The sequence below is a fragment of the Pseudopodoces humilis genome, chromosome 8 (genome assembly GCF_049639895.1).
Source record: "Pseudopodoces humilis isolate 2021_Gansu_Grassland_sample_001 chromosome 8, ASM4963989v1, whole genome shotgun sequence".
Taxonomy (NCBI): domain Eukaryota; kingdom Metazoa; phylum Chordata; class Aves; order Passeriformes; family Paridae; genus Pseudopodoces; species Pseudopodoces humilis.
The window spans coordinates 19,016,369-19,028,024 of record NC_142207.1 but is presented as its reverse complement, the minus strand read 5'-3'; the positions used below and the strand labels follow the sequence as shown (position 1 = coordinate 19,028,024).

At 36.4% G+C, this 11,656-nt stretch overlaps 1 protein-coding gene across 1 annotated transcript; it reads right to left on the bottom strand.

The window, feature by feature from the left end:
• Positions 1–1,172: 1,172 nt before the first annotated feature.
• G6PC2 (glucose-6-phosphatase catalytic subunit 2) lies at positions 1,173–8,728 on the bottom strand. The gene is made up of 5 exons (XM_014249272.2): positions 8,511–8,728; positions 8,070–8,179; positions 4,901–5,012; positions 3,974–4,089; positions 1,173–2,782 (listed from the first exon to the last, which is right to left on the bottom strand). Exons 1-5 carry the CDS (start codon positions 8,726–8,728, stop codon positions 2,271–2,273), a joined length of 1,068 nt encoding a protein of 355 aa, XP_014104747.1. The 3' UTR covers positions 1,173–2,270.
• Between the last annotated feature and the right edge of the window lie 2,928 nt (positions 8,729–11,656).

Genomic DNA, 11,656 nt, shown 5'->3' with positions numbered 1-11,656 from the left:
GGCAGTTATACAAGTTATACAAGCAGTTATACAAGTCTCCATACCATAACACAGATGGTCAGAAAGTGTCTTATAGCCATTGCATTATCAGTCAGTTAATTTCTGAAGTTACTAGTAAAATTACACTAAATTTATTCAGGTTTCCCACCATTCTTTGATTTAGTAATGTTTTAATAATTGAAGAAAAATTAAGAAGTGCTTCAGACAGGAAGATGTTCTGTGTCCTTTTCCCTGAAGCACTGAAATTACAGAATGAATTAACAGGACACTCCAAGAATGTGAGTGAGAGCCCACATCTTCCTACATGTCTGTACAGAGCTTAGGGTACTGCAGAATGCCATTTGTTATTCTACATTTATGGTTGTGTCTGCAACAGAAGCACCAAGATTCATTGTCAGTGCTGGGAAACAGAGACTCTCATGTGATTAGAGGCCTAGAAATGTGATCTCTACCCATAACTCCCAGTTTAAAATTGCCACTAAATCCAAATGCTTCTGTGAGAACTTTGGACAGCTGTGCATGAAGAATCTCCTACTGCTGGCTAGGAGGAGCCAGGAACAGAACAACAACTCAATCAACCTGCTACTGTTCTGTGATGCCTCTGTAGGGCATCTCACAGGTAGGGAATAACAAAGCACAGAGCAACTTCAACACAGCTGAAATCTTTGTCATAGTTGTCTTTGTTCTTCATTGTTTGTTTCTAGTCCCATTAACTTTGCTTATGGAGTCACAATTATAGAAAAGAGTGGTTTTAGGTCAGCTGCTGTGGGAAAAAAGTTCAGAGAAACATTAAAGAAGGTATCAGGAGATGCACGAAGCAGAATACGCCTCAGACTGTTAAAAGCAGATGACTAATTTTCTAAAGTCACATTAGTCTTACTAGGCTTTTAATTAAGGATGCCTGTTTCAGATTTGCTTCTGTAATTTTTATCTTGTTCGTTCCCAAAGGCAAACACCAAACTATTCACTTTGTTTACCCAATTAAATAAGATTCTTTCAATTATCTCCTACCTAGTTGGAAGTCTAGAAGCGGTATCATGTTTACATCTTCTAAGCCTTATTGCTTTCAGATCATACATATGCAGCCCTCAGTACCCATACTATACCCTTGCATACTAAGGCTCTTTATATAGCACTTATATACTGAGTATTATGTGATGGTATCAGGAAAATATTGCTTAAAGATTATGCACTGAAAGAGAACATACAATAATAGATGTCAAATAATGAAAATAAAATAGAAAGTACCCCCCTTTGCCTATTTAGAACATTCATTTTACATAGCAAACATATATTCAACACTAGTTACTTGTGTGCTTAGTTAAACAAAGCTGACAAGAATATAAACTTGAAGTGAGAGTTAGCAACCATATTTTCATGATTTACACAACTACTAACAGTGATTCAGGCTTGTGACTGTTGATCTGAGAGAATTAGCAGAGAATTACCTTTGCAATACAGGAGCATGAACAGTATTCTTGAGGTCATATACTGAGATAATTTCATTATTGACAACTTTTTTCATTTGTTGCTCTTTGTAGATGTACAGAACCTAAAGATTTTCTACACCATATTTACGTATTTTCCCTATTGAAGCTGTAATCTGTATCATTCATGATTCATGTGACCACTTTCAAGAGGTTGAAGTGACAAAAACTGCTCAGTAATGCAAAAATATATTCTACAGAGTCCAATGGAAATAAACTTTTTTTTTCCTCATCTGACTTAATCAGAAGCTGGTTTGCTCAGGAAGCTCAATAAATTAAATCTAAAGCCTTGTTTATAACTATGCTGGCCTTTTCCACAGTGCCTGGATACAGCCTACAGTTGTAGGTGGTGTGATACTGTCACACCATTATGTAGCAGTTTAACACACAGTATATATAAAAAAACCAAAATATCGAGTATCACCATGTACAACTGGCGCTTGAAGCATTATCTAGCTAGAGATGGACAGAACTAAAAGACCACCATATAGCTAAATAAAGATGGCTGATTACACTTTAAAACTTAATTATGACCCAGAGTATTGGGCCATTTCTAACCATACTGCAGTGCACTTGCAATATTTCTAGGAATAAAATCAGCAACTAATATTTCTGAGCCAAAGTCAAAGTCATTCTTGAGTGTAGTGATTTCGGATGTACTAGCTCCTTTCCAGGATGCAGTGGCATCCCCTTGGTTTAAATGAATTAGCAAAACTGCCTTTGCAGAGGGTTCTTGAACAGTTCACATCCATCCCCACATTGCTAACCATTTTGAAACTTAACCTAATTAAGTTTCTTTTCAGTTGTCCTCATTAATGAGTGGACACAGTACGGAACCAAGGCAACTACAGTCAGAGGCATAGCTGCGCTCTTAAAAAAAGAGAGAATGTAGAACAAATACTCAGTATGAGTAGGTATCTTAACAAAATTATACAGCTGCAGTGTAGCTAAAGAAGCAGCTATACACAATATGCGGAAACTTAACTTGCGGCTATTTTTACCTTTGCAGCTCGTGATGAACATTTCAGAATTAATTCCAAGACCTAAACCAAAGAGTGCACCTAAGTTCCTCACCAGTCCAGCAAATGGAGTTGTGTCAATGTTTATCCAGTCTGGGTTTGCACACCACTTCTTAGCTTTTGGAACAGACCATAGCAAGTCAATATCAAGAAGCTTCAGAGATAGATAAAAACCAAGGGCAAAGATGAAAAGAAACAAGTTTGTCTTGATGTACATTCTCAAGCTTGCTGTCTGAATGGCAGGGGTATGCTCAAATGCTTCTGCCACAAGAATGCCTGCGGATTAGAAACTCAGTGTTACAGGGAACAGCACACTTGTACTTTGAAGAAGCATTCTCTACAGTGTCCCTGTAGAATTTGACTTTTGAAGACAGAAGAATATATCTAAGTAATAAATACCTATGTGTGTGTATATACATATATTTATACATACACATATACACACACAATTTATCACTTTTGCAGTACATTACAAAACCTTTCCTCCCACTCAAAACTGCCACTTTGGAAAAAAATAATTAAATACCAGGCACTACATGGTTTTGATATGAGGCATACCTTAAGGCCTGACTGCATCTCCCAGATGACAACCTATCAAATATTAGATGTAAACTGGAACATTCCTTTTCCAAAAGAGTCCCTCACTCAAAGACTGGCTCCAGCAATGCAGAATTCAACACCAGTTCCCACACAGGCTTTGAGTGTTGAAGGAAAAGACACAGAACACATTTATCTTCTCTTGTACTCATTTTATCCTGGCTGTGAAGAGGGAAAGCTGTTAGCCAGGGCTACCCAGGCTGCCCTGCATCCATGAAAGAGAACATGAGCAGGAAGCCCCTGCTCAGTGCACCCTCTTTAAAATCAGATAGATACCAGAGATACTCCTCATAGTTTGGACTTCTTGAATACCAATTTATAATATGCTTAATGACTCTGAAAAATGTACTTTAGCATCTTAAATCACCCACAGAGTTTGTCTTGCTATTTACCTTTTTTTTTCTATTTTGCCCTAGGTCTCTGTGTTTGTCCACATTTCAAAAATACTATTTTGCACCTGGACATTATTTGAAGTGACCCAAATAACTTCCTCCTGAGGGGAAAGGTCAGAGCCATGTAGGAGCAACTTCCTTTCTGATATCTTCCACAGAGGCAGCACAGTTAAAGATCAGATGCAGCCAGTACAAAGCAGTCAGAGTTAGTCTGAGGCAGCGTGGACACATTACAGTCAGCATCAACTGGCAGGTGGACAAGGGCTCACTCCATTGTTAATTGCACAACCAGCAGGTACGTTGTACCTCAAAAATTTTACCTTTGGACTATCATCGAATCCCTGATTTTCCAGAGAGTAGAGGGCACCACTAGGGCTGCAAGACGAGTCCAACTACTAAAAATCTCTTGTCTTCCCTAATTTTTTAAAAAATGTTTGCATATAGGTTAAAAAGAAAAAAGAAAAAATAGCAGCATTACCAGCAAATACTCCAAGAACAACTTGATGAGGGAAATGTGTTGCTATGAATACTCTTGAGACGCACACACTGATCTGGATAATCCAAAAAATACTCCAGAGGAATGACCATGTTAGTCTAAGAGGGAAAAGGAAGATGCTTAAAAATTAAGACAAGATATTTCATCTACTTATTTACCCCAAGCCCCATCATGTAAGGTTCATGCTTTTACCAGGAGAGGTTTAATAAGTGGAGCAGTTTAGAATCAGATGATTAAAAACTAGAAGTCAGTACTAAAACATTATCAAGAGCGGTTACAGGAACAGACCTCAGAAGTTGCAGGTCCAAGACACCTCTGTGGTTTAAGTGATGAAAGTCATCAATGGCAGATTAAATTAGGACTAATGCCTTAAACATATTTCTCATCATGAAGTCATATCTATATGCAAAAGCTCAATTATTTCATGACAAAATTGACAATGTGAAAACAACCTTGTTAGCCTTAGAGAGAACAGCCATCAAAGCAAATGCAGGACTTTCCCACAGAGCTGAGCAACACATTACAGTGAATTTCATCAACATTATGTACACTTGCTTTAAAATGGGCGAAGGATGACCATCAAAGCAGTAAATTTATGTACTAACCAAAAAAATCCAATACATAGTGGCAATTATAGAATTAAAAATTTCCAGCACTGAAGATTTAGGACTGATTCAGAGATATTGTATGCAATGTCTGTAAATTGATAAATACCAGCCTATACAAACAGATAAATCCTCTTAATATACTTTTTATTCAGCTGAAATGGATCATAATAAAAGGTTGGGCTTTTTTTAACAAAATAGACCAAACTGTGAATATTTATTTAAATTAGGTCCATTAAAAACATAGCATGTATATAAAGAAATACCTGAATATAATGAGTTGGACTCATGGAAAGACACTGACCTGTGAAGGGTAACAGCTGATTTATCTTTCCATCTAACTGTGTACCTAAGTGCTGCTGTGACCATTACATACCAGACGCAGGATGATCCCATGGCATGTCCAGATGGGCTTCCTAGTAAAAACAAAAAGGAAATACTCAACTCAAGAATGAAGACTGTGACAGCTGTCATACAGAAAATGTTTACTGGTAGTTACTCAGGCACCTAATAATTTAGAAGGGAAATGGATAACAAAGACTGAAAGAATGTGAACTACTTCTCAAAAGTTAATTTTTGCCATATGAAATTTTCAGAAGGTTCCTCTATAGGGAATCCATAATACTTGTCTGATATCCAAAAGGTAACAGCTTAATCATTTTATATTGGTGTGAGTTAGAATCTTGATAAGAAAACATAGTACTTTCCCATTACTTGGATTTAAAAACTTAAAAAAGCATCTAGGGCTGTCTTAGAGATGCAGTGCGGAATGTAGAAGTTATGTATGAGCATAACATGAGAAAAATTTTTATGAGCTTTCCCATAATTAATGGGAGCAAGAGAAATTTAGCTCTTTGTAACATTCTAAACTAAAGTACCGGTATAACTTTAGATAAGCCTTCCAAGCTGCCCTTTATCTGCTTTCTGCAAGTTACCATGGTGTTAACGACTGTGAGCTGTGTCTCACTAGCAATATTACAATCCAGGTAATTAATATTTTGGGTAGTTTTGTAATAATTTTAGAAACATACCTGAAGAATGGAAAATCTGTGTCTCTTTGCTTCACTTTGATTAATTTTATAAATTTTAAGGTGCTGTACAAAATCAGCCAGATTAAAAGTATATTGTCAATGAAACTGGCAGATGAAATGATGCTCTAATTGCTGTACCCACAGGTACAGCACACAGTAGTCTATAACAGGGAACACTCTCTAATAAAGAGAACAACAGTGATTTCTTTTTAGTCCAGGTTATAATAATATATGTATAATTTGTTTTAATTTAAAAAAGTAAAATTTAAATTTTACTGGAAGCAATATGAAGCCACACAGAAGATCCTACAACAGCGAAAAGCACCAAAAAACTGACATGACATGCTGACATGATGCAAGGGAAGTGATTCCTAAAATTAGTCTGTCATTTCCTTTCTCGTGTTCACCAGATTCACATTCAACAAATCAAAACAGAGAAAGAGAAAATTAGACCATTGGAATCTGTAAGTCTGGGACCTTTACATCTTGGCTTTCTGTGGAGACAAAAGAGAAGGGACAGGGTTATTTCACTGTCAGAAGAAATAATTTTGGCTTAAGAATGTGTTATGAAGCAGCACTATCTAGTACTGTGTAGAGTAAAAGAATATTTCAGTGAAGTAGCAAAGCAGAAATGTCTAGGTGGGACAAGCACAATGACTTCTGACTCCCTGCATTCATTTTTACTATTCTGCTTGGCAGTACATTTAGAGTCACTCTACCAGCTCTTTTGTTAATTTTCTAACAGATGTTCACTCCTGAACCTCACAACGGAACAAATGTCACTGATGAGGAAATAGTAATGTATGTCAACAGTGGGAAAATTTGTCTTTGTTGTCATCTAGGAATAATATTTCATAGCTCATCTGCAAATAACCTACTCTAAATAGCATAAATTCCACCTTAAGGTTTAGGTTCTTAAAGTTTTATAAATACCAGAAAAAAATGGCTGCAGGGTTTTAGTTCAGTTAATTCCAGAAGTACAAACCAAATTCAGGTCCTAAACTGTTTGCCATGTAGTCATATGAACAGTTCCCTCAACTTTCCCTTTTGCTGAGACATGGAGTTTGGGGTTCAGGCTATCCTAGCAGTATTTGGATCTGTTTTTCTCATGTCTGTGGATGCTTCTCTAATTTTTTAATATAAGTTGCTATTTAAAAAGTGTGTGAAGTACCATGTAAGCTCACACAGTGATTGTGTGCATGTAACAGCTGTGCTGACTGCACCTCCTCTTGCTAATGATAAACAGGTCAGTGACAGTCTTAATGGTCCAGCCTAAGTCTGGAGGTGGGAAAAAATGTGGTCACTGTAAGTACAAAGAAGGAATCAATATGACAGTTGTACCCACTTGACAGAAATAGGAATGACCTTTCAGAAAGACAGTAACAAGAAGAAACACCTCCTGGTTCAATGAATCAAAATGAAACACACTGACTGTCTCCTGCGCCAGGGCTCAGATCTACACAGAACTGAATGGGCTCAGCTCTGAAGGCTTTTGATAAGATCTGAAGGACTTTAATACTTTTTGTTAGGTCCCAAATGAATAAACTTGAAACAGAATGCAGATAAAGAATGTCACAGAATGTCACAAAGACCAGGCATTACACAAGGGCTTAAGCTTCTTGTTCATAATTACAATGGCATGTAATGCAGGATATTGTCAACAAAATACAGCTATGCAAACTGCTTAAGAGCTTTCAGTGGTATCAACAAGAGGAAAAACACACAATTTCCACAGTCAGTATCTTCTTGCACAACAAATTAAACTAAATTCAGTTAGCTCAAAGCCAGTTCATCATATTGCACATATTAGGGCCGCACAAGTTCATTTAGTTTCATCAGTGTTGCATTTGATTTCTACAGAGAAGATAATGAGACGTAAAAAATAAAAATATATTGAAAAGGTATATTTAAAAAATATTTTTTCCCCATATGTTTTTACACATACTCCCATGCACACATTCAGTGTCACTCTCTGGTTCTGGTTCTTTTCCACTTGTCATACATTATATAATCGATTGCTGAGACTATTGTTATTTACACTGAACCACCTACTTAGCTTTTTGGGTTTGAATATTTCTTGCAACACCAAACAAGCCCTCAAACTCAACAGCCTGGGCTCTGTCTTGGAGCACATTAAACAATGTACTTCACGAGTTTTATGAAAATTTCTTTCCTATATGCCAGTTCATTACAGTAATAGTTATTTTTAAAGCAAGTCCCCCTCCCTTGCATCTTTTAAAGGCAATGAAGGAAATATTCTGTCATACAGCAAATACCTACCTATAGTATTTCTTCCTTTTCCTCTACTTATTTTTTTTGTGCTATTTTATACATGAGCTCTGAGATTTGTGTATCATATAAGACCTTCCAAAGTGCTGTTCTCTCCCCTTTGAAGCCGCTATCCCTATAAAAAGTACCAAGGTAATCTCCAACATTTCTTACCTGGTCCAGTTTCACATGTTATAGGAAACTGTTCAAGGCACGGGCTTGACTGATTAGGATAAATCATTGTTTCTTGCACCCACCAGTAAGGGCGATGACCAAATAAAATCCTGATAAAAAATAAAATAAAATAAAATGAAGCGGAAATTCAATAAAAATATTTTTACATTAGAAGGTCTCAGCAAAGCATGATAAATAATCTTACAAAGAATATGAAGAGCTGTATTTCCAAAGCTATTCTATAATAGTTCTGCAGGTTCTTCTCATCTTATTACAATGCTATTTCAAACATATCTTAAATATCTTCATTGTGAATTCCTATTTGATGGTTATCAGGAAAAATCTACTAGTACATTATTCACAGAAAGTTTTCTAAACTTCAGGAACATATAATTACTATTATTAAAAATACCAAATTTTAAAACAAATTCAACTTCTTACCATTTAAATATGAGGTTGAACCAATCACCAATGACTGCCACCCATATCATTTTAGTACCAACCACCTGGTTGAGCTGAAACCAAAGAGGAAAATAAATTGAAAATATATTCCGGGGATCACCAACGTGTGACATGAAATTAAGGAAATCCTGGTAAGCCCTGTAGTCCCTCTGTAAATGCTGAATGATAAGCACTCCATTGCTGTGAAGGAGATCCATCTTAATGGATTAAACTGTACTTGAAATACAGTAAAGTTCTTTTAATCTTAAATTTCTAGTGACAGAGAATGAGAATCATGGAGGGGAGCTATTAAAAAGTGAGAGAAGGTGATTGACGTTGCCTTTATATTATATTGGCGTGGTGTACCCAGCCATTCCCAAAACACGTGGCTCCAGATCTCCAGGAAAGCATATGAGTTTGTTAGCACTGGAAAGCTTTTTTGTTTGCAAATTTTAATTGTAGGAAGCTAAGTGAAGTACATGCTGAGCAGCAGCAAATTGTGGGGAAACTTTTATGGAAGCACAATGTGTGATTCGTGCAATCCTTTGTATGAACAGTTGGAACATGTTTGCTTAAATTTTTTCACAGTTCATTTCTCTGCAGGATGGACATTAGTAATGTGTGTACTTCATTAACTGTTGCCTGTATAAAGGACAGAAAGAATACACAAATTACTTATCTTTGCAGAGCTGTCACTGAAGCTGTACATTTCACTTTGAAGTAGAACTTGGTTGCAACTTACACTTGCGCAACACATTTTTTTTCAGTCAGGGAAAATGCAACTAGTATCCATACATCAACCATGCTGTTGAGCTCTAGATTTATTTTTAAAGCAACAATATTCTTAAAATACTGAAAAACAATTGTTTCCTTCCTACAGGAGGCCCGTTAATCAAGGGCCCAATGCAGATGATGCTCAGTCTCTGAGTCATCTTTTGGTACTGCCATTCTTGGGCATTGCTTACATGACACCAGTCCTACGCCCCCTCTGCCAGAAGGAGCTGCAGCCCCTGCTTCTTGCTGCCCAGCCTGACAGAAATGAGACCTCCTTTACAAACCAGAGCAAGGCTGGGAACAGATAATCAGGAGTATTTCCCTGGACTATTCCCAAGTGAAACACAGTGGTTCTCCAAAGCAAACAGCCAAGAACAAACAGATTCTGCCACACAGCAGGAGTTTAAAAGATTACAGCAGACAATATATTAGCATATCAGATTTATCAATATTAGTACTCATAACTGTAGCATAGAATATTATGTTCATTTGAGGTGGCTTCATGAAAAGAACTTTTTCTACAAGAGATTAAATGGATACTAAAGGCCTGATGATACCAACTTCTGATACTATCAGAGGGAAACTTCTAGCTCTTTATCAGGCTCTAATATTCTGATGTATTCATCTCTTCTATCAAATTATTATCTGTGTATCTGAAACAGTGTGAGTCAGAAGACAAAACCAGCTCTATATATATGTACCGCACACTTCCCTAATTTCCATGCACTTCAAGCTAAACTGCACAAGCTGTGGATACAAAGATATGAACTACTTAACAGTTTTTGCTAAGAGGGGTTTAATGGCTTAAGAGGGCTTCATGAAGTGTGATGAGGGAAGTCAAATGGAAACATTAAGTAGATTAAAAAAAAAAGGCATGACAATTAATGGACGTAGAAGAAGATTTCCTGACACAATCTCACATTTACTTTAAGTGCTCCCATTTACTTTAACTATTAATAATCTGGTTTCAGAAACTTTTTAGCAGATTTAAATCCTCTATGTTTATTGCTACCAATTGCATTAAGCCATATAGGCAGCCTTAAAGTTAAAAGTTTCTATGCACTGCTTCTGAATAACTACAATATTTTTCTATGTACTGACCAAATTATTCACTTCAGCTAGTACTATCTGATTTCAGGGGAAACCCTTCCAAACTCAAAATTTCAGGACCTTTCAATAAAAATATTTCCTTGTTTTTCAGCTGAAAATATTTGAGGAGGTTTGTTTCTTGCCAAGTTGTATACCTTACTGCTTTTCAGTGTCCATCAAGGCAACTGTCACAGAAATGAATGGATGGAATTAATTTTCTCTCTCCCAGTACTTCCCCAAGACTATACTTGTTTAGAAATCTCTATCTAATAACTCTTTTTACCTTATTGCTAAAAAATATGTTCTTTTGTTAAATTTTTTTTGCTGCAAAAGCATCTTGCCTTTAAAGATAAGTAAGACTTACTATAATAGTAAAAAATCACTCTTCTAGACATGTCTGGGTTTAGTATGCAAAAATGTGGAGTATCTGAGGTCTTCCTCTGTTTTTCAATCTAGTTTAGCAAGAACAGTTAGCTTCAAACATGAGTGCAAACTCCAAGTCAGTTGGCAGCTGAGTAACAGACACTTCTAGTACTTGGTTAAAAGAGCGACAACTATAATGAGCTTAAGTCTAAATAACTATTGTTCTATTAGGAAAAAATATTTTGCAGTACATAGGTTCCCATCAAGATACAATTTAATGTCCTCAGGAGAGTATACCAAGTAATAAAATAGATCATTTTACAGTCCCTCTTTAATGGTGCCACTGTTAGTCAAAGATATCCACAGGATGTGCAGAAGCTATTACAGTTATATATGCAGAAGTTATTACAATAACTTTTTACCTATTTGCTTTATTTACAAGTTCAAACCCACTCACCCATAGTATCTATGCACTAGAACAGTGATACATCTGCTCAGGGTGAACTCTTCTTCAGACAGAACACCTCAGGCACACTTTAGCTCTCCAGAAACTTTGCAAATCTAATGTTTGAAGATATGTCTTGGCAATGTTTCAGTAACCTCTTTTAGTATAAATGCTGAAGACCTCCTGATATTCATTTTCAGGATTTTGCTGCTGATTTCTTATGCTTAAATAGAAAGACAAGCACCTTAGACATAATAAAGACTAACAGCTAACAGCAAAAGAAAATATTTTCATTTTCTCCTACGTTCTTTCTGAGTGTTTCAGAAGTTCCTACATCTGCACCTTAGAGATACCAGAGGAATCATGTTTTTAAAGGATGTTTAAAATCCTCAAGAAATCCACAACCTACAAAACAGACACTGAGTAAGTTTTGAAACAGGTAAGCATGTTTCTGTGGGAGAGGCAGTTCTCACTG

Bases quoted from the DNA above. Each gene is read 5' to 3' on its own strand.
- G6PC2 (XM_014249272.2), bottom strand. From the start codon at position 8,728: ATGGATCTCCTTCACAGCAATGGAGTGCTTATCATTCAGCATTTACAG. The intron at 5,013-8,069 runs GTAAGAAATGTT...TGTTTTTACTAG, and splicing joins AACATGTGAAACTGGACCAG to GAAGCCCATCTGGACATGCC. The intron at 2,783-3,973 runs GTAATGCTGCTA...TCTAATCCGCAG, and splicing joins TGTTCTTGGAGTATTTGCTG to GCATTCTTGTGGCAGAAGCA.